This window comes from Anoplopoma fimbria, chromosome 21 (genome assembly GCF_027596085.1).
Source record: "Anoplopoma fimbria isolate UVic2021 breed Golden Eagle Sablefish chromosome 21, Afim_UVic_2022, whole genome shotgun sequence".
NCBI lineage: Eukaryota > Metazoa > Chordata > Actinopteri > Perciformes > Anoplopomatidae > Anoplopoma > Anoplopoma fimbria.
Window position 1 is genome coordinate 11,919,325 of NC_072469.1, and position 23,584 is coordinate 11,942,908.

A 23,584-nucleotide genomic window follows, 5' to 3' on the forward strand; every position below is an offset into this window, starting at 1 on the left:
GTGAATAATGTAATTTCAAAAAGATAGAGTTTCTCTCCTCTTTCCTCTCTTCCTCTCCTCCTATCAGCTCTCCTCTCCATCCTCTCTTTTCTCATCTTTTCTCTTCTCATTTCATCTCTTCTCCTCTCCTGTACTATATGCTCCTCCCTCTCATCTCCTCACCTCTTCTCATATCTTCTCTGTTCCGCTCCTCTCCTATGTTCCTCTCCTCTCTTCTGCTCCTCTCCTCTGTTCCTTTCCTCTCTTCTGCTCCTCTCCTCCTCTCCTCTGTCTCTCTCCTCTGTTCCTCTCCTCTCCTTTGTTCCTCTCCTCTGTTCTGCTCCTCTCCTCTGTTCCTCTCCTCTTCTCTGTCCCTCTCCTCTGTTCCTCTCCTCTGTTCCTCTCTTCTGCTCCTCTCCTCCCTCTCTTCTCCTCTCTTCTGCTCCTCTCGTCTCCTCCTCTCCTTTCCCACTCTCTCATCTGCTCTCCAATTTTACCTCCTCAGCTCTGTCCTTCTCCTCCCCTATGTGTTTCTTACCTTCTATTCTTCTCTCTTCACCTCTTATTTCCTACGTCTCTCTCCCTCTGGGTATCATCCTCCACTTTCTCTCTTTCTCTCCTGTCTCCTGTCCTCTCCTCTTCTTTCTATTATTCTCCATCTCCTTCTTTCTCCTTATTTCTTTTCTCAACCCAATGTTTATTTTTTTCATCCTGCAGTTCCAGTGCCAGCACTTCTCTAAACACAGTGGTGAAAAGAAAGATGCCCTGAGGAGAGACTTAACATATCAGCTCATATTTACACACAGTCACAGCTGTCTGGTGGCATTTCACCACAGACTTTTTAATAAAACATTAAGAGCACAGGAAGCAACTTTCACAATAGTTTTGAAAGTCAAACTAAAATAATGTGGATTTTCAGCATTTTCCTACCAAGAGAGCATATTGAGTGAGAGAAAAATATTTCATCCATAAAAACATGCAGTATGAGTTGACTGGTGTTTTTTCTAACATCACATCTCATCTACACACTGACAAGGCTGCTATGAGCCAAACAGCCCAGATCAGCTGTCAAACCAGTAGCACTTTTCTTCTGTTTCATCACAAATTTAAACACACAATTGAACGTTATGTCCAAAAGAAACTGACACACCAGTCTCTTCACACAGCACAGGGAACCTCATGTTTCAGATACTGACTGACAGTCTGACTCAGATCTGACTGTACAGTGGTGAAAAACATCAATGCTGATATTAATATAGACATCCATCCATCCATCCATCCATCCATTCATTTCCTTCCGCTTATCCGGGGCCGGGTCGCGGGGGCAGCAAGCTAAGGAGGGTCCTTCAGACGTCCTTCTCCCCAGCAACACTTTCCAGCTCCTCCTGGGGAACCCCGAGGCGTTCCCAGGCCAGACGAGATATATAATCTCTCCAGCGTGTTCTGGGTCTACCCCGGGGCCTCTTACCAGTTGGACGTGCCTGGAAAACCTCTAAAGGGAGGCGTCCAGGAGGCATCCTGATCAGATGCCCGAGCCACCTCAGCTGGCAACTTTCGACGCGAAGGAGCAGCGGCTCTACTCCGAGCTCCCTCTGGATGTCTGAGCTCCTCACCCTATCTCTAAGGCTGAGCCCAGCCACCCTACGAAGGAAGCTCATTTCGGCCGCTTGTATTCGCGATCTCATTCTTTCGGTCACTACCCAAAGCTCATGACCATAGATGAGGGTTGGAACGTAGATGGACTGGTAAATCGAGAGCTTTTTGCTCAGCTCCTTCTTCACCAAAACGGTCCGGTACAACGCCCGCATCACTGCTGACGCTGCACCGAACCGCCTGTCCATCTCCCGCTCCATTTTACCCTCACTCGTGAATAAGATCCCGAGATACTTGAACTCCCTCGCTTGGGGCAGTGACTCACTCCCAACCCAGAGGGTGCAATCCACCGTTTTCCGGAAGAGAACCATGGCCTCAGACTTGGAGGTACTGACTCTCATCCCGACCGCTTCACACTCGGCTGTGAACCGCCCCAGTGCGTGCTGAAGGTCACGTTCTGAAGAAGCCAACAGAACCACATCATCTGCAAAAAGCAGGGATGCGATTCTGAGGTCCCCAAACCTTAACTCTCCTCCCCCCGGCTGCGCCTTGAAATCCTGTCCATGAAAATCACAAACAGGATTGGTGACAATGGGCAGCCCTGGCGGAGGCCAACACGCACTGGGAACAAGCTCGACTTTGTGCCGAGTATCCGGACACAGCTCTCACTTTGGTCATACAAGGACCGAATGGCTCGTAGTAACGAACCAGGTACCCCATATTCCCGCAGTACCCCCACAGGACTCCCCGAGGGACACGGTCGAAGGCCTTCTCCAAGTCCACAAAACACATGTAGACTGGATGAGCAAACTCCCATGCACCCTCCAACAGACCTGCAAGGGTAAAGAGTTGGTCCGCTGTTCCACGTCCAGGAACGGAATCCGCATTGCTCCTCCTGAATCCGAGGTTCGACAATCAGACGGAGCCTCCTTTCCAGCACCCTGGAGTAAACTTTCCCGGGGAGGCTGAGCAGTGTGATACCCCTATAATTGGAGCACACTCTCCGGTCCCCCTTTTGAAAATGGGAACCACCACCCCGGTCTGCCACTCCACAGGCACTGTACCCGACTTCCACGCGACAGTGAAGAGACGTGTCAACCAAGACAGCCCAACAATGTCCAGAGCCTTTAGCATCTCCGGTCGAATCTCATCCACTCCTGGCGCTTTGCCGCTGAAGAGCTTTTTAACTACCTCAACGACCTCCGCCAGGCATATGGACGAGTCTTCCCCTGAGTCTTCAGACTCTGCCTCTTCCACAGAGGACGTGTTGGTCGGGTTCAGGAGTTCCTCAAAGTGTTCTTTCCACCGCTCGACAATATCCCCAGTCCGGGTCTGCAGTTCTCCCCCTGCTCAGCCTGAGAAAAGCCCTGTTTCCCCTTTCTGAGTCGTCTCACGGTTTGCCAGAACTTCCTTGAGGCCATTCGAAAGTCCTTCTCCATGGCCTCGCCGAACTCCTCCCATAACTCCTAATATAGACATTTCTTCCCAAATTTATAAATTCTGCATTTCATTGGTTGAAAATGGCTCAAAAGCAATCTACTGTTTTAAATCAGCCCTGAACCTTGCAAGGCCAATTCTGGCCCCCACCACTACCGCCACACACACACACACACACACACACACACACACACACACACACACACACACACACACACACACACACACACACACACACACACACACACACACACACACACACACACACACATACACACACATGAAACCTGACATATGTCTCGCTTACTTTATTGACATAGTGAAAGGAAACAATTCAAAATGCCAGTATCCAGCAGACACAATATTAGCAATATTAGCATTTATTTATATTTGTGTTCCGGCCCACGTGATGAGTTGAACATATCCTCTGGTTCCCTGCTGCAGTTGTAAATTAGCGTGATGAACATCATTTGTCCCCGCCTTCCAAAACAGTTTGAATGAGGGTTACAACAATAACTAAAAGGTTTGGTTTTGGTTAGGGAAGGTAAGATGAGGAAATTACTGAGGTTTTAAATATTCAACCCAGGGTCAGGGGTCAGAATTTATTTGTATGACCTTTTATTGGTATATACTATAACTTATTATGACACACTTTACATTAGCCTTTTGAAGATTTTTTACATCCAATTCTATAACTTTTAAGTTTTGTTTAATTACATAATGATGTGTATTTATATGATACAATTTTGAATTATTCATTGTATAGTATCTTTTTAAATACTATACAATGACTTTTATGCCACATTAAAAGGTAGCAGTAAAAAGTTTGATTTAACCTCATTAATGTTAGCAGGTTTTGTAAGTTTGATTCATGTGGATTAAAATGGGTTCTATTAGTGACATAAATACTGGTAAAATGATGGCTTAATGCCCTGCTTTGTATTACATTGCTGCTAATAAAGTTTATATGGAGCCAATGAAGGCTAATAGTGTTGTAATGTGGGATCTACTGTGAGCCTCCCTGCAGGGTTCTGGACTAGTTTTAAGTGCTGACTGTCTGCAGCAGGAAAATAAGCTGTTACAGTGGTGGTAATGTTTCCAAACTGAATAAGTCATGTGATGGAACCAGTGATTTTACACAATGTTTAAACATTCTTGCACATTCTTGCATCTCTCCTCCCCTGCAGATGTATGTGACGTGCACGGTGCAGGCGAAAGGCACCCGTCTGGCCAAACCGGTGCTGTCTCTCGGGCTCATGTGCCTGGCCTTCCTCACCGGTCTGAACCGCGTGGCTGAATACCGCAACCATTGGTCGGACGTCATCGCCGGCTTCATCATCGGCACCTCAATCGCCACTTTCCTGGTGAGACTCGCACCCACAGAGGCCGTATGTGCTTTATGTTTGTGTAGGACAGAGGTATTAAGTGTGTGATGGATACGGTGACATATCCAGCTGTTGGGATCATGTTCATCTCACTAAAAGTTACTACGCACACATACAAACACAGATATGGTCACGTCTTTTCTTATTTTATCTCACATCCATTCATTCCTGAGAAATTGATTCACCCAAGAATCACAACTTTCAAATCATTTGCCAGAAGAAATGTTGGCATTGAAACCTTTCTGCAAACCACAGGACACATTGAATGATCCTGACCCCAAAATATTTCATGAATATGTTTCATATCAGCCTCGTATATCGCTTGCAACATGCACAATGCCCTGTGGTTATCAATCTGAAACGATTTTTTATGTTTAGGCAACAAATTGGTTAAAGCTACTACAAGGATCTTTCATTTTGTGTTGATTTTGGCTGTCCCTGTGGATGAAAGAGATTCGTTTCTGAGCAGCAGATTCAGAAAACCTCTCATTTTACTGAAGCAGGGTCTGACAGTCAGACCCTCTCAGTCCTGGTTCTGTTGTATCTGGGCAGGGACCGTAGGAGCTATCCTCTAAGCTATGAACTATTAAAAAGAAACTAGTATAAATATATAACAATGGCCCTCAGTGGACATTCTTAAGCAACGTTACCTTATAAGCGTATCAACGTTGTGAACAAACATAAAATCGTTGTTAACTTTTGGTTTCACACGAGTCACAAACAGCCTCTGGGATTGTAAGTTGTGAATGAAATAATGTTAGCGGAACAGAAAGTGTAGGGAAGTGGATAAGTCTCATAACAAAACTAAGTGAATTTTCGACTTGGTCTCCTGAGTCTCAAGTCCTGTGTGTTTGTTTGACCGTTGTTTGGTACTCGCAGGTACCTGAACCAGTCTTCCAACCACTCAAAGCGCTTTTAACACTACATACCATCATCTAACCATTCATACACTGATGACAGGGGCTACCATGCAAGGTGTCACCTGCCCATCAGGACTCTAACTAACATTCAAACACATACATACACCGATGGCACGACCTGCAGGAGCAATTTGGGGTTAAGTGTCTTTCCGACATGGACTGCCAGATCAGGGGATCGAACCGCCGATCCTCTGATTGGAGGACGACCCTGCTCTGTGACTGAGCCACAGTCGCCCGAACAATCATTTGTAATGCCTACCTTAAAAAAAGTTAGCCATTACCCAAAGATGAAGAATGAGGTCACATTCACAGCATCTATCAGGGTGAAAGAGTGAAAGAGCATTGCAGCACATTATGATGCCCGTGTCCCTTCATGAAATACTGCATACCAAGGCTTGTCCTCCCCTCACAGCTGTGCTGCACACTATCATGAAACGCACACACAGTGATGATGAGTGGGCCCTAGATACAGCATGTTTCCTAGCAGCAGCAGAAGATAATCCCCCCTCCCCCCATTTTCCCTCCTCTTTTATCCTCTTTCTTGCTCTGGCGTTGGACAGAGAAAGGCCAGCACATTCTTTGCTGTGGCTCTAGGGCTTGGAGAGAGAGAGACAGAGAGAGAGGGTCTGTGATAAGGCCTGGCTCAGCCTCTTCACACAGAGCTCCATTAATGTTGGCCCTGGTTAAAAACATTACAGTGGCGTCAGTGATGGACGGAGATAGGAAAAAATACAAAGACAACCCTTTTTCTTTTAAACCAGAGAAACTCCTCATCCTTCATCTCCTCCTCCCTCTGCTCTTTTATCCTCCTCCTCCTCCACTCAACCTCTCCCCTCTCCTCCTCCCGCTCTCCTCTCCTCTCATGCTAACATGGCCGCCTCAAACAAATAGCTCTCATTATCACAGAGAACAGTAACTCAAGGAGCAGACTGGCCCACTCCTGGTTTGGCAGGGATGTTATTTTATATGTGCAAATTATCTCCACAAGAGACTGCTAATATATTGGGAGCAATAAAGCCTTTAAAGGGCCTGCAGATGGGCTGTGGTGCATCACAACACGGTTTAAGTCCTGGGAATTAAACCCATGAATGGGGCCTTCTAATTTAAAAAAAGGTGGAAATTAGTGATAAAAATGAAGAAATATACCAACGTTTAGGAACGTAATATTCAATTCAATTCAATTCAGTTTATTTTGTATAGCCCAGAATCACAAATTACAAATTTGCCTCAGAGGGCTTTACAATCTGTGCACATGCGACATCCTCTGTCCTTCCCTCACATCGGCACAGGAAAAACTCCCCTAAAAAACCCCTTTAACAGGGAGAAAAAAGGAAGAAACCTATGGGAGAACGACAGAGGAGGGATCCTTCTCCCAGGATGGACAGAATGCAATAGATGTCATGTGTACAGAATGAGCAGCATAACAGTTCTTAGATACAACACATTCAATGTATATGACATAAATGATTCATATAATAAGACTACTTATAATAACAGCAGCAATTATTACAGTAGAATTATAGCCATGAAAATAGGGATAGTAATGTGACTAATAATAATAATCGAAGTAGCAGTGGGTGTCAGTCGGCTCACAGCAGGAGGCACGACTACGGTCCAGGTACCACAACGATTCATGGAAACCTGCAGAACGAGAAAGCAAAAGGGCTTCAGGGTGGAAGTAAAGCTAAAATGCTTAATGGTACAGGTAATAGTAATAGTAATGTGACTAGTAATAATAATAATGGTGGTAGCAGTCGGTGTCAGCAGGGCCGTAGCAGGATGCACATCCACGGTCCAGGTACAGCCACGATTTATAGAAGCCTGCGAAGCGAGAAAGCACAAAGACTCCAGGGTAGAAGCAAGTCAATAAGCGTAATAGTACAGGCAATAATAATAGTAATGTGACTAATAATGATAGTGGTAGTAGTAGTAGTGGGTGTCAGCAGGGCCTCAGTAGGTGGCACGATGACAGTCCAAATATAACCCCGATTCCTGGGAACCTGCGAGGCGAGAAAGCACAAGAACTCCGGGGAAGAAGCAAAATCAGTAATGTGCATAAATAGGAGATTAATACATAAAGAAGGAGGGAGAGAAGAGGAGAGAGGAGCTCAGCGTATCCTAGGTAGTCCCCGGCTGTCTAGGCATATAGCAGCATATCTAGGGGCTGGACCAAGGCGAACCTGAACCAGCCCTAACTATAAGCGCTATCAAAAAGGAAGGTCTTAAGCCTGCTCTTGAAAGTGGTGAGTGTGTCTGCCCCCCGGACTGAAACTGGAACCTGGTTCCACAGAAGAGGAGCCTGATAACTGAAGGCTCTGGCTCCCATCCTACTTTTATATACTCTAGGAACCACAAGTAACCCTGCATTGATTGAGCGCAGCTCTCTAGTTGGGTAATATGGAACTATAAGTTCCTTAAGATAAGACGGTGCCTGACCAGTTAGAGCTTTGTAGGTAAGTAAAAGAATTTTAAATTCTATTCTTGATTTAACAGGGAGCCAGTGCAGAGAAGCTAATACTGGAGTAATATGATCTCTTTTCTTAGTTTTTGTTAGAACACGTGCTGCAGCATTCTGGATCAACTGTAAAGATCTAAGAGACCTATTAGAGCAGCCTGATAATAAGGAGTTACAGTAATCTAGTCTAGAGGTAACAAATGCATGAACTAGTTTTTCTGCATCACTTTGAGACAGGATTTGCCTGATTTTCGCAATGTTACGTAAATGAAAAAAGGCTGTCCTTGAGATCTGTTTTATATAAGAGTTAAAAGACAGATCCTGGTCAAAGATAACTCCAAGGTTCTTAACGGTAGTGCTGGATGCTAGAGCAATGCCATCTAGAGAAACTATATCGTTAGATAATTGAATTCGAAGGTGATCTGGACCTAGTAGGATAACTTCTGTTTTTTCAGAGTTTAACATTAAAAAGTTACAGGTCATCCAGGTTTTTATGTCCGTAAGACATGCTTGAAGTTTAGAGAACTGGTTAGTTTCGTCTGGCTTAATTGATAGATATAACTGGGTATCATCTGCATAACAATGAAAGTTTACTGAGTGTTTTCTGATAATATTCCCCAAGGGAAGCATATATAAGGTAAATAAAATAGGTCCAAGAACAGACCCCTGTGGAACTCCGTGACTAACCCTGGTTTTCATCGAGCTTTCATTGTTTACATATACAAACTGAGATCGGTCTGATAAATACGACTTAAACCAGCTAAGTGCGATTCCTTTAATGCCTATAAGATGCTCCAATCTCTGTAATAGGATTTGGTGATCAATGGTATCAAATGCAGCACTAAGGTCTAGCAATACAAGTACAGAGACAAGTCCTTTGTCTGAAGCTATTAGAAGGTCATTGGTAATTTTCACCAGTGCCGTCTCTGTGCTATGATTCACTCTAAATCCTCAAATAAACTATTGTTATGCATAAAGTCACAGAGCTGATTTGCTACTGCTTTCTCAAGGATCTTAGAGAGGAACGGAAGGTTAGATATAGGTCTATAGTTAGCCAACACCTCTGGATCTAGAGTAGGTTTCTTAAGAAGAGGTTTAATTACAGCTAGTTTGAAGGCCTGTGGTACATGACCCGTCAGTAAAGACAGATTGATAATTTCTAATAAGGAGTTGCTAATTAAAGGTAAAACTTCCTTAAGCAGCCTAGTCGGAATCGGGTCTAAGAGACAGGTGGAAGGTTTAGACTTAGAAATAGTTAAAGTCAATTGTTGAAGGTCGATGGGAGAAAAGCCATCTAAATATATTTCAGGTTCTACAGCTATGGATCGATCGGTACTGGTTGAGGGCAGTAGATTATAAATTTTTTCTCTAATAGTTAGAATCTTATCATTAAAGAAGTTCATGAAGTCACTACTACTGAGGTTTATAGGAATACACGGCTCAACAGAGCTGTGACTCTCTGTCAGCCTGGCTACAGTGCTGAAGAGAACCCTAGGGTTGTTCTTATTTTTCTCTATTAATGCTGAATAATAGGCTACTCTAGCATTACGGAGTGCCTTCTTATATATTTTAAGACTGTCTCGCCAGACTAACCGCGCTTCATCCACATTGGTGGAATGCCATATCCTTTCAAGTTTTCGCGATATTTGCTTTAAATCGCGGGTTTGAGGATTATACCATGGAGCAAACCTCCTTTCTTTTATTAGCTTCTTTTTTAGAGGAGCTATAGAGTCCAGTGTCATTCGCAGTGAGCATGCAGCACTATCAACAAGATGGTCAATCTGAGACGGACTAAAGCTAGCGTAGGAGTCCTCTGTTATATTGAGCAATGGTACTGAATAAAACCCTGAAGAAATCGCTTCTTTAAATTTAGCTACAGCATTATCAGATAGACATCTAGTGTAGAAACTTTTGCCTAATGGCGTACACTCTGGTAGAACAAATTCAAAGGTTATTAGAAAATGGTCCGATAAAAGAGAGTTCTGTTGAGAGACAATTACATTTTCTACTTCAATACCATAAACCAGAACAAGGTCGAGGGTATGGTTAAAAGAGTGAGTCGGTTTATGTACACACTGACAGAAGCCAATAGAATCTAGTAATGAACCAAACGCAGTACTAAGGCTATCATTATACACATCCACATGAATATTAAAATCCCCTACAATAATAACTTTATCTGTCTTAAGGACTAAACTAGATAAAAACTCTGAGAATTCAGATAGGAATTCAGAATACGCACCTGGTGCACGATACACTATAACAAATAAAATTGACTTTAATGCTTTCCCGCTCGGGTTTGAAAGACTAAGAACAAGGCTTTCAAATGAGTTGTAATTTAATTTAGGTTTAGGGTTTATTAATAGGCTTGAGTCAAAGATAGCTGCTACTCCACCTCCTCGGCCTGTGCCTCGAGGAATATGAGTATTAATATAACTTGGAGGAGTTGATTCATTAAGGCTAACGTACTCTTCATGACACAGCCAGGTTTCAGTAAGACAAAATAAATCAATATGATTATCTGATATTAAATCATTTACAAGTACACCCTTAGATGACAGAGATCTAATATTTAAGAGTCCACATTTAACTGTCCTGTTTTGATGCACTGTTGCATCGGTTGCCTTAACTTTTATTAAGTTATTTTGTATAACTCCTCTTCTGTTGACTTTAAATAATTGAAGTGGCCGTGGGGCAGACACAGTCTCTATAGGGTTTTGGGTGGGTAACTGGGTGGGTAACTGCTCCAAAGGAAGCGCAGAGAGGTGTGAAAGACTGCGACTCTGCTTCTGCTTCCTGGTCTGAACTCTGGGTCATGGATTAGGTCCACTAATGAACTGGGTCAGATTTCTAGAGATGAGATCCGCTCCATCCAAAGTAGGATGGATGCCGTCTCTCCTAATCAGACCAGGTTTTCCCCAGAAAGTATGCCAATTGTCTACGAAGCCCACATTGTTTGCAGGACACCACCTCGACAGCCAGCGGCGGAATGATGACATGCGGCTATACATCTCATCATTGACCAGATTAGGGAGAGGGCCAGAGAATACTACGGAGTCCGACATCGTCTTTGCGTACGAACACACCGATTCCACGTTCAATTTAGTGACCTCCGAGCGACGTAATCGGGTGTCATTACCGCCGACGTGAATAACAATCGTACGGTATTTACGTTTAGCCTTAGCCAGCAGTTTCAAATGGGATTCTATGTCGCCCGCTCTGGCCCCGGGGATGCAGTTAACTATGGCCCCTGTCTTCGCTAACTTCACGTTTCTCAGAATGGAGCTGCCGATCACCAGAGTTGGTTTCTCAGCGGGTGTGTCGCTGAGCGGGGAAAACCGGTTAGAAACGTGAAGCGGTTGGTGGTGCCCCGTGTGCTTCGACATAGAACTATGCTTCCTTCGGACAGTCACCCAGCCTCCCGGCTGCTCGGGGGTTGCCGGGGACAGCTAGCAGGAGCTAAGTCTGGTTGGCCCGCACCGACTACGGGGTGGGCTGGCTAACTGCAGTAGCTAACGACTGAGCTTCAATGGTGCGGAACCGGGCCTCTAACTCACTGAGCCTCGCCTCCAACCTAACAAACAAACTACATTTGTTACATGTACCCGTATCAGTAAAGGAGGCAGAGGCATGGCTAAACATGAGACACACTGAGCAGGAGGGAGGAGGAGAGAGGGAAGGAGAGAGAGAAGGAGAGAGGAGAGCCATCGCTAGCTGCTAAGCTAAATGAGGCTAGCTAGCGTTAGCAGAACTGAACAACGTGTAAACTGTTGGTTTAAGCGAAAAGTCGCTGAATTAAGATGTGATATGAGTGTTCAAGTGATTTAAATGTAAAACAGGTAATTAGCCGCTATAATAAAGAATGTCACACAATTCACTAGTTTTCGCTGGAGCTGCGAAAAGTACGCTATCAACTACGCTGAGAACCGGAAGTGAGGCAACACGCTTACCGCAGTACGTCAGCACGTCCACCTTTTTTTGGTTTGTTTGGAGTCTTAGATTCCGTAATAGGAATCTAAGACTCCAAACAAACCAAAAATGTCAATATAGAAGTTAGTGCTGAATGGTTCTTCAGTCACTTCAACAAATTAGTCTCGTCAAAATCCATTAAATGTTACTAGCTTTATCTTTTTGTCCCTTTTTATTTCAGCAGCAGTCAGCTCGTAACAGAGAAAAAGCTCTTAGAACAAACTGTACGCTACCTGCTCAGGACGAAACAGCAGGCAGACCCAGTTAGAGACTAGCTGCTGAAGACAGTGAAGCATTCAGCAGCTAAAGAGACAGATTTTTCCCTCAGGAGTTGGTGGAGACAAAGAGCTAAAAGAGAGAGAATATTGGGCTTAAATCATGTCTACACAGGAGGCGTTTCTGGTGTATCTTCAGTAATGTGCCTAACGCTGTTATGACGGAACATATACGCTTTTTATTTAATTAAGTCCAGTTGTCTATGTAAGCCGGGTACATGCTATGTGCTATACCCGTGTAAACGCATCCCCAAAAAGTTTTTACGCTTCAAGTCCATTACCAAAACTTCTGCGATTTTGTGGTGGGCTCTGAGCCCATGTAATGAGGAGGTGGGATGGATGGGTGGGTCAGACAAACACCGGCCTTGTACCTGGGATACTGCTTTTTGTTACCTCTGTGAGGAAAGGTCCACATTGACATATTTCTTTATACGTTACTATATTAAATAGCGTGACAAACATTCCTATTTTAAGCCGAACCATGATGTTCTTACTAAACCTAAGCAATTAGTTTTGTTGGAGAGACATAACCAACTAGTTTTGTTATTAAAAAAAACCCAACATTGTTTATATTCATTATTTTAACCACACGCTCACAGCTGCGACAGTCATCAGAATAGAATTGAGTTTTGTTGCATGGGAATATAATTTTGTAGGATACAGGGTTGGCCAATCTTATACCTCCACAGTAACTGTCAGTGAAGTAGAAGGAACAAAGATTTCCATCTGTTCATCATGTTGAAAGGTACATTTCTATCTGCTCTAATTTGAGTTTGTGGCCTGGTGGCAGGTGTTGCCTGGTAGCAACAAGAATCTTGGTGATGCTCTTGATAAGCATCGTTAAGGATAGTAGCGGAATAATATTTTGTGTTCACTTCCTGCTTTGTAAAATGTGCATATATTGGAATAATTTCCTAATAAGTATTTAAAAAAGCATTTGAAAAACTGTTTGTTGCAAATACTGTACCGGAAGCAGCAGCAGCAAGCCTCGGTTCCAGGTCCAACATGTTTCACCCTCGGCTCATGAAACAAAACACCAGAATGGAAACCTGATTGGTTCTCTGTGGTTCAAGAGTTTTCTCAAGTTTTGCTGGCAAGCTTCATGACCTGCCATACAAAGTTCCCAGGTTGCACTGCTCTGCAGGATATAATGGACTGCAGCCCTCAAGAGTTTCTGTATCTCTTCTCTGCTCAGCAAACTTGTAATTGGTTATTTCATTTTGAACCTCAAAGCCACGTTTTGCTCCTTATTCGAGGGAGCCCATGCAACACCCACATCAATCATGTAGCTACAGCAATGCCCCAAGGAAAAACTATACACACATATGTGACCTACATTCTTGGGTTACTCTCTTAATCAGGAACCTCTATCAGTACTTGGAATTCAGTTATACACCCATCTCTGTCCTCTGCTGTGTGTGTGTGTGTGTGTGTGTGTGTGTGTGTGTGTGTGTGTGTGTGTGTGTGTGTGTGTGTGTGTGTGTGTGTGTGTGTGTGTGTGTGTGTGTGTGTGTGTGTGTGTGTGTGTTATAGGTGGTGTGTGTGGTCCATAACTTCAAAGGCAAGTTGCTGCTGAGCGAGGACTCACCAGAGGAGCAGTCCAACACGGCCATGCTGAACATGGGCCGGATGGAGAGTCCTCTGGAGAAGTACATCGCCTCACAGGTCAGCAGAGCACCACACACCTGCACGCAGAATACACACCTTCTTATGCCCTGAATACCTGACCATCTTTTTATGCTGGAATACTGTATGTCTGTATGAAGCAAACTGAATATCAGCTTTAGACCAATATGGTTCTTTGAACACTCATAAGGCTACTAATGGTTTGAGGATTATGGGAGCTGATATGGGAGTTTCTCAGATTGGGGAAAAACTGGGACAAGCAGAGCTTTCTAGAAGTTGGGAGGTCATATTCCTGGGAAAATGGATTTGTTGAGGGATACTGCAGTTTCCTGGGATCTCAAGTTAATTTAAAAGCTGCTCTGAACACATACACACAGACATGTTTCTACATTGACGGTCAGTGCGTCCGTTGCTAGCTAGCTTACTGCTAACAAACAGTGGGCATGTTGGCTGTTTGACGCAAATAAACATATGCAACATCAAATTTACGCAGATGAAGGAATACTTGGTATACTTTGTTGTCATTCCAAACATTTGGTTACCTACTCAACAACTAGCACCACAGCTTTTGTGTCGACTAAAAAATGACATAAACTGGGCAGATATATCACTCACTATTGCAGGCAGCTCTCATACAGTGTTCTTAACTTTGTCATTTGTAGATATCCCACAAAATGAATTTGTAATCCATATAATCATGAAGGAGGAATAAATTGCAAAAACCTACACGCTATGTGGATGAGCCAGCAGTCACTCAGGAGACTTCTTTTTGTCTCCTGTGCGAAACAAGAAGTCAACATGAATCATTAATCGTGTAAGCTTGTGTACTTAAGTAGCACAGCCTCCGTAGCCAATTTACCCAAACCACAATCTTTTCCTTAACCTAATTATTTCATGATCTTTCCCTAAACCCAACTAAGTATTTCACAATCTTGCCCTCAACCAAAGTATTACAAGATTTTTATCTAAACCTTACTTAGTATTTCACAATATTTTCATAACCTAACTAAGTGTTTCATAATATTTTCATAAACCTAACTATGTATTTCATGATCTTTTCCTAAACCTAACTAAATAATTCATGATTATTTTCTAAACCTAACTATGTATTTCACGGTCAGTTCATAAACCTCACAAGTAGTTTACGATCTTTTCCAGAACCTAATGAAGTATTTCACAATCTGTTCATGAACCTAACTGAGTATTTCACGACAGAAGAAGTTTTATTTTGAAAACTCTGTTATGCATGTAAGGAGCACAAATATTTTGCTAGCCTTTTGTAGGAAAACGCAAAAATTGTCGGAGTTACTTTTCATCATAAGATAGCATACGAAGCGATGTATGAGTATACATTGACTCATGTTTGGTTAGGGTAAAATAACCCCTAGGTCGACATGTCACCGATATTTGGAGCTTCAGCCTCATCAACAGTAGGTCATATCACCAAGTGAGTGATGTTCCATAGTTTCGTCACAACACCTGAGTCATTCATTCGCAGGTGTGACGAATGACGTGACCCCAACTTCCAGTGTCACAGACATATAATGCAGATTGGGTGGATATAGTCCTTTTAGTTACAAAATAAATGATACACTCAAACCAAAAGTCCTGACATTTGATTTGGTAGCACAACTGGAGAGGTTATCGCAAGGTAAATTTGAAGTGACAGATGTCCCCTACAATCACTCAGCAGTATATGACACATGATGCTGGTGTCAGTGTTCTCAGCACAATATATTGTAGGTAGTTTCACCTGCCAAGTATGATCATACCACTGTATTTGTATACTTCCATTTAGTCTTCAAATAATTGGTCACATTGATTTACTCGTGGCATTGTTAATATTAAAAATATGTCAGCAAGTGCAATGAATCAGTGAAAATATTTGATACAATTAACACATTAATATGGTTAACATATGCGCCTTCCAGCTTCACAAATGTGGGAATTGGTTGCTCTTCTTTAAAATTAAATACCTTTGAGTTTTATACCTTCTGTCCAAAAAAATGTAGCGCATTTGACATATCATCAAAAAATCTAATCAATAATTTATCATCACATCAAAGAATCACAATGTTTGTGAGTTGTAACTTTGTTCCCATCTTATCATAAATGAAAGCCATTGACTCACTAATATGAGACTTATTTTATTGCTTAGATATACAGTATGTTGATATTCCATATTGGTCTAACGCTGGTTTATTTCTGTTTGCATTTAAGTAATGTGTGGATAAACGGCTAGTTGGTATGTCTCGTAATGTTGGCCTTTGCTAATGGTTCTTTTTGGGCTTAATACCAACCATTAGCTCTAATAAAGGGTACAGGTAGCAGTGTCTGACTTTTAACGACACACCTACAAACACACACTGCTGTAGGAGACGGATGATGAAGATGAAGAGTCCTGCTACATTAAGGAGCGCCTCCTGGACTTCCTGCACTGGCTGCAGGGTCTCGACTGGTTCCAGCGTCTCAGGAACAAAAGGCAACAAACTGTGAAGTTGTTTCAAACCTGAGCTCTTTCAAATCTCTGGACACATCTATACCTTTCTTTGTATTCCTTATTTGAATTAGACAGACTTATATTGTTCTTGTAGACCTGGTACAGCCTCTGTGCTGTTCGGTCTAAGAGATACTACAGCGAGGTAACTAGGGGATACAATCATACGTTAGTAAACCTTCTATGAGTTTAAAATAAATCAAATACACTCACCAGTTCTGCACCTCTCAAACGTGTCCCTCAATGTCCTGAAATCAACAGTTGGCTCTATATGAAATATTGCAATTAAGTAAAAGCAGTCAAATCAATGGACTGCCTTTATATAACACTTTTCTTTTGTTGGCGACAGCTCAAAGCGCTTTTCAACCCAAGTCAGCATTCATACACATACATTCATACACTGCAGAGGTTTCCATACAGGGCGCCACGTGTTCATCAGGAGAGGTGAACATTCACACGCACACTCACACTCACAGCAATATTCGTTTCAGTATCTTGCCCCAGGACACCCTGATCAGGGATTGAACCTCCGACCTTCCGATAAGTGGACGACCACTCTGACTTTTGAATCTTGATTTCTTTTGCATCAGAGCACTCTTTTTGCTCCCATATAATTACGTTTTGACCTGCCGTAACAGGAAAAGCACTTTCATGTATGGCAATGTAATGCCAAAACGAATTATGTGATTGGCAACACATAATTCCCAGGTCAAAATGTCTGCTATGAAAAAGTCTATTCAACCTTAGCATCACTCCAATCCTGTTCAACGGCTGGAGGTGGGGGTCAAATTGCTTTTCAAAAGGACCCATTTTCACATTTTATGATTTAAGCACCATATCAGTACGTTGTTTGTCACTGCTATGGTTACAGTTTGATTATAGTTTGATTTAAACTAACTACACAACTACGGTTGAAACAGTGATCTGCCATTTCATCTCACATTTTGTTAACCCATGCAACCACTTCTCCATTCTCTCTGGAAAGTATAGTTAGGAATTTCAAGCAAATGACAGAATGATGCCTGCACACACCAATGAGGTACTGCAGTATGCTGTGTTTGAATAGATGAGATACTTTCAGCGTACCAGGGGCTGGCGGGTGATGAAGCTACCCCTATGATAGCCATAGCACCCCCAAAGAATTCCAGTGTTTTATTCATAATCTTACATTTTTAATGCCTTAGAAATACCTTTATTTTATTTAGTGTGTTTGTGAGGCACATGAGTTTCTGTTGGGTGATTTCTGGCGGGGTCAAGGGGGGGGGAAAAGTCACAGAGAGCATCAAACATCCACAGTGCCTGGAGCGCGTTGGACCAGGACAAGTGAGCGGAGTGTAATTTCCGCTCATCGCTCATGAAGCTGCTCACTTCCTCCGCTCTCCTGCTCAAAGCTGCTCCAAGCCGCTCTGCTCTATATCGCTCCGCCCTTAACTCAGATATCATGCGTCTGCACTCAAAGCGCTCAATGCTCGCTCAGAAAAAAGAAACAAGCAGTGTTGTATTTTTACTAAGGGCTGTAATGGACTTGTTTGGGGGCTCAAATTATAAAAAGTGCAGGATTAAACGAGAAGATGTATTTGTTCTTCTTCTTGGACTGCATCCCACTGAGACAAATGCCGTCATTAGAGGGACTTATGGTGATTTGTCTTAGAGTCTTAGAACAGTATGAGGCCACAGACATGCAGGATTAAGTACCACATGGTTGAAGATAATACACACATGCAAGAAGTGTTCATTCTAAATGCCCTCAAAAGCTATGTTCTTCAAGAAATAATACCAGGATTACACAAGTTTGTTAACATTCCCACGGGCTGGCTGAATACCAGATCATCATCAGAGCCAAAGTGTTTAAATTTTTAAAACAGACAACAGTGGACATGAATTAGTGAACAACAACATCAACAGTGACAACACCGGTAGTTTTAGTATTCAATATTTATGTGTCTCTGAGGTGATGGGATTCAGAAATAGCCATATGTCTGTTTTTGTGAATTTCTGTGCGAATCACTTTCAGCATAATTATGAAGAAACAGAGCAGGAACTCTGATCTGGATAGTTGCCTCACGTTGGTTAATGCCAAACTGAAACTGGACCCCAAATGTAGACACCTGATCACTGCCCCTTGGGGTCTTATACCAATGCAAAGAGGCACCTTTACTGTCTGTATGAGACACACCAGGCTCTCAAGTATCTCCAATATAAACCCATCCATGTCATTATTAGACACTCAGAGCAACTGACGCATAAAGAGCGAGAAAGATTTCGAACAAACACAGGACTTTCACCCAGGAGACCGCTGTTCATGTCTCGTGTGAAACGTTGACTTAGTTTTCCTTACTTTTGTTATGTAACTTATGTACTTAACTAATTTGCATACATAAGTAATGTAACAAGCGTGCTTATTTCACTTAACAAACATGCTTTTTTAACAACAATCATTTCCTAAGCCTATCCCAGTACCTTTGTTGACTAAACTTAACCGGGTAAACCTGAAAACTAAGTAAACCCACATTGGAAGTTTATTCCAAGTTTATTTTGAAAAGACTCTTTCCATGTAACAAGCGGAAACTGTACATTTCCTGTGACCTTATAAGTTTATTTTGAAAAGAAGAGTGGAAACGGTAATTCCATCCCAGACAACTAATGCTAGAGGGGAACCAGGAGTGTCAAAGTTTGAAGCTTAGGGCCAAGCAGCGGCAATACTAAAAGTCGCCGAACTCAATGCCTCAAAACAACAGTCCCGAACCTCCGGGTGGTGTTAAGATGACTACGTTCACTTCTTATATACAAGCTGGATACAACTGATGGATCCTTCACGGCCCAACATATCCTAAGATTATTTGCGTGCCGGTGAAGTTGATTTTGATTTTAATCGACATGGCGACTAGTGGACCAGCAGCGGGAGAATTCACATTTAAATGTAATTATTGGGACCTGATCAGATCACACTTATGTTAAAATGATCGGTTAACTTACATGACGCTATTAACTAACCAGCTAACGCTTCCGGTAGCCACTGTGCTATTTACAGCAGCTCGTCCACTTTTAACTTAGCTTTACCTCTTTCATACTCTTTTATGACAACCGCAGCTGGTTGCTAGGAGACGGGAGCGGCAAAAGGGTGGGGGCGCGAAAAGCTGGTGACGCAAACAAGAAAGACCAGACCGTCTCATCCAAGGATGTGAAGGCTGGGTCCTCCGAAGGCCGAAGCCACTGGATTGGGACACAGCTACAGTCTATGGTCCAGACCTTTCGATCAATACGCCCACTCCACCAAGTACCATCCTGAATCGTCTGGCATCATGCCAAGAAACAGCTGCTTCTTGGTTAAAAAGTAATTGTGCAATGAGCGTGGCCACGAAAGTAACAATTAACCAATCAGCAACATGGGGGGGGGACTCTGTTGTCAAGCTAATGTGCAGCGTTTTCAACCTGTGACTCCAGGACAGCATGTCTTTTCAATACCATTGACATCAAAATTGTTTTCTACACTCCGCTCCACTCTTAAAACACCCATGAATCAGTAACGACTTAAAGTGCCACGAGAATCAGGCGTATACGTTCGCCTACTGGAAGTTATGTGACTGAAGATTCTGTGTGCTATCAGGCAAGTGATTTCCTGTTCTTACTTGGTAAGTTTGTAGTATGTAGTTATTAATGCTGCAGTCTTGCTTTCAGTAAATGACAGAGACATTTAATACTAACAACAGCACACAATATTCTAGAGTGGTTTCACATCCACGAGTATTTCTGCTTTATTACAACGTGGGTCTTATTTTTCAGATTGTATTCATCAGTTGAACAGCTGAGATAGATACCATACCAGAAAAATTAACAATATAGTATCTATTTCAATTTTAAATAGCAGTATATATTAAGTAGCAATATTTCGTAGTTTTGCCCATCAATCCAATGAAATAATATTCACCAAGTTAATTGGCGAGACCTGAAACAGGATGACCACTAAATATGAGCAGTCAGAGGAACAGACAGGTTGGGAACCAATGGCCACTTGACTACCCGACTACTTAAAAAATATATGTGAAATTAAGGCTTAAGAGTTTCGCTGGATCCGCTCTCAGATCTAACGATTGCAAGTTTAGGAAAAAAATATTCTGCTTTGAATTTGGCAGCCAACAGTCACCCGGTATGAATCTCACAGCAAATTAAATAATATCACCCCTGTCCAGTACAGACAATAATATATACTGAACTAACTTTACAATGAGGTTTTCCCAATTTAAGGTGTTCAGCTTTTAAGTTTGAGCTCCAAATATGGTGGTTTAGATAATCTGGATAAGGTGGATAAAGTGGTTATTGTTTACCGCGGCTGACCTATTTATTGTGATGTCACCGTGTTCCCAGATCTCAGCAATTGCTTTGGTGAGTACAGCGTTTTAATGACTGATAGAAATGATGGACAAAACTACAAAAACAAGAGCCAACGTGGAATTTCCTTTGAATAAATCAATGATTATTGATCCAACCATGTTCCTTTGGCCCACTGACTACCCATCTGTTGGACTGGTAGCCATCTTGGTCCACAGTGATCAAACCAGTTTGTATCCCTTAAGAGGAAAGAGAGGACGAGGCAGATCCGGCCAAACTCAACACTGTCCAGAGTATTTGGCATGTGAGGTTGAAGTGCTTTTCTTAATTTTTTATTTGCATCTGAGTGAAATCTCTGTTTTTACATCTTCAGAATTCATGAAGCCAGATGTAACAGTGGCATGCTTCTATTTACTCTAGCATGCTGTGTTGTCTTCTCACTTCCTCTAACACGATACACATTTAGCATCTGAAGATAGAAAATACACAAATCCTATCTAATGATTCAATTCACAGCTTCCTGCTGAGAGAGCCTGCGCTCAGTTGCTTGTAAGGAATAGAAAATCTCACACTCTCGCCTCGGATACGACAGGCTCGGTGGAAAATTGCCTGCTCTAAAAATAGCTCAGCATAAAGATGCCTGAAAGCTAAACAAGCCACAGTGAACAAACTGTCAGGGCAGGAAGGAACCTTTGAGCAGAAAAAAAATGAATCCCACGCTTTTATTCTATTTTTTTCTTCTTTGGTGGAGTGGAATGCTGAACCCAGCTGAGAGCTGCATAGCCATACATTTATAAGTATGATTACCAGAAAAAGATAAATGAAACAAGTTAATGATTTGATCAGATTTTGCAGCAAATTTGCTTTGTAGAAAATTTAACAGATTTAAGGAAACTTTCTCGTTCGGAGGGTGAGCTATTTCTTTTTACCAGAAACACAACAGAAGAAAACTGCCACGTGAAAGATGTTGTCTCCAATATAAATGCTAATATCTCTCCTTAGTCAAATGAAAACTAAACTAAACTAAAGAAGCAACCGTGAGGAAAACAACGTCAGTTGTGTTTCATAACAGGAGGGGAGGTCAGTTATTTGATTTTGATGTAACCTTCAGTCGAGAATCAGATGTACAGATTAAGAAGTAGGGAAGAGTGACATGTCAGGAGCTGATTCTGAGTGGTATGTCACTTTTGATCACTTATGTTTTGCTACTGTTTTACTGTCTTATGGCACTTATGGTATGATACTCATGTCTACTGTCATATCAGTGGTATGACCAATTGTTTTTGTATCGTTGCTGTGTCTAGGTTTATACAGTGACGCTAAGTGGTACGCCACTTTGACTTGTGCTTTTATTAAGTGATTTATTGTTGAAAATGAAAAAATAAAACATTTCAGATTTCAAACTGACTCCACGGATATAACAAAAATCTATGATGTTGTCTTCGACAACATTGTAGATTTCTGTTATATTTTTGTTATATGATGCCGCTATTATACAAATTAAATCAGCATGCCCCTGGTGATCTACTGGTACACACCAATTTCCACCAGTATATTATGAACACCAGTGAGATACCCCTGTATTGTGGTATGCATACGCCAGTAGACACACATCAACATACTACCAATCAAAGTGGAAATACACTTACAATCAGCATATGACACTAAAACAAGACTGGCACCATAATGGTGCTGGTGGGAAGTTGTATCTGTCAGTTGAATGTGAGTTTCATACCATTTGTCACTGCAGAGATGGATAGTTGTCGTACCCTGATCGCTGGTCGCTACACTGTAATTGGCCAGTCTGTGTACGAGGGGCGGGACTTAGTGAAAGGTCAATTTGGGAAATTACTCGTCACTTGAAATCAAAACTAAAAGGGGGATAGTGGTTTAAATTGTTTTAGAACAATTATGAGTGACACTTCCTGACAATCATGAAATCTATAATTAGAAGTCAGCTAGCCTCCCTGCAGATGTCCCCTAGGCGGCCTATTATCAGCTGACGTATTTGTACAACTTGGCAGAATACTTATTATACGGTAAAAACAATACAAATAAACTACAGTACAAGTCCCTGTACCAATAAGATACAGTTGTGTTCAACAGTAGCATGAAACCGTAAACAGAGTTTGTTAGAATAAACAATCAGTGCTGTTATGTTTCATGAAAAGAACAGTCTCAATAGGACTTCCTCTCCTGAGCTCTCCAGGCTTGCGTCTTTACCACCTCCCTCCCCCTCCTCTCGCTCCACAGCCAAACGCACTCTGATGTTGGATTAGAAAATCAAAGCCTCTAGTCTCCATGAACAACCATCCCCTGCTGCTGCTGCGTCTTACTGGCATTGTTCTGCCAGTCTTGCATGCTTTGATGGTTGCTTCTCGGGCCTAGGTCTATTTCTGTTTGAACTGCTTTGAGATATGTTTGGAATGTGCACTGATGTTGTGTTTTGGACATATAAAGGGTCTTGGCTTAAAGGGAAAGTTGGTATATTCCAACCTGGTGTATTTCCATTCTTAAGTACATCTTCTGATGCACCACTTGGACACATCATCAGTGTTGTATCCTGGAGTTTTTGGGTGTTTAGAGGCCGACCGAGTGGCTTCGTCCAAATAAACGGGTCCGAAATAGAACAACCAGAATACCTTGTCCCCATTGTCCTGATTTTATTCTTATTTTTTTTCATTCCTCCCTACAGAATCACATCGCCTTCGCTGAGGTCACATGACGTGGAGTCGGCCGTCTGGCAGACCCATTGGACGTCCACGCTCTTCACCGTCCAATCCAATTAACCGGAGCGCAGCGCTAAACCCGTTCTCTGTGTGTGTCTGGTCTGCTGGTATGTTGTTCTATGTTGTCTTTATCAGGCCCCTGTTGTCATTTGCAGCTTCTCGTATTCAAGGACAAAACAAAAAAAGAAAGAAGAGTCAATGACCCAGACGAGGACAGGTTGCTTCTGCTTTCTCCATCTATGCACTTCTTCTGAATTATGTTTGACTTTGGCCTCTCAAATGAAGCCTATTGTGAGGCAAATCGGTGGTACTGGTTGAACATTGTGGAACACTGAACAACAACTGAAGAACTGGATTGCACCATCTCAACTCTGCCAAGGTCAAAAACGT

The 23,584-nt window shown here is 42.4% G+C and overlaps 1 protein-coding gene across 1 annotated transcript in view; it reads left to right on the plus strand.

Moving 5' to 3' along the window:
• LOC129111102 (phospholipid phosphatase-related protein type 5-like) overlaps window positions 1–23,248 on the plus strand; it is an 84,775-nt gene extending 61,527 nt beyond the window's left edge. The window contains exons 4-6 of the mRNA XM_054623398.1: window positions 4,197–4,373; window positions 13,547–13,678; window positions 23,161–23,248. Of these exons, the coding sequence (XP_054479373.1) occupies window positions 4,197–4,373; window positions 13,547–13,678; window positions 23,161–23,190 (339 nt within the window). The 3' untranslated portion in view covers window positions 23,191–23,248. The remainder of the gene's footprint in view (window positions 1–4,196; window positions 4,374–13,546; window positions 13,679–23,160) is intronic.
• Window positions 23,249–23,584: the final 336 nt, after the last annotated feature.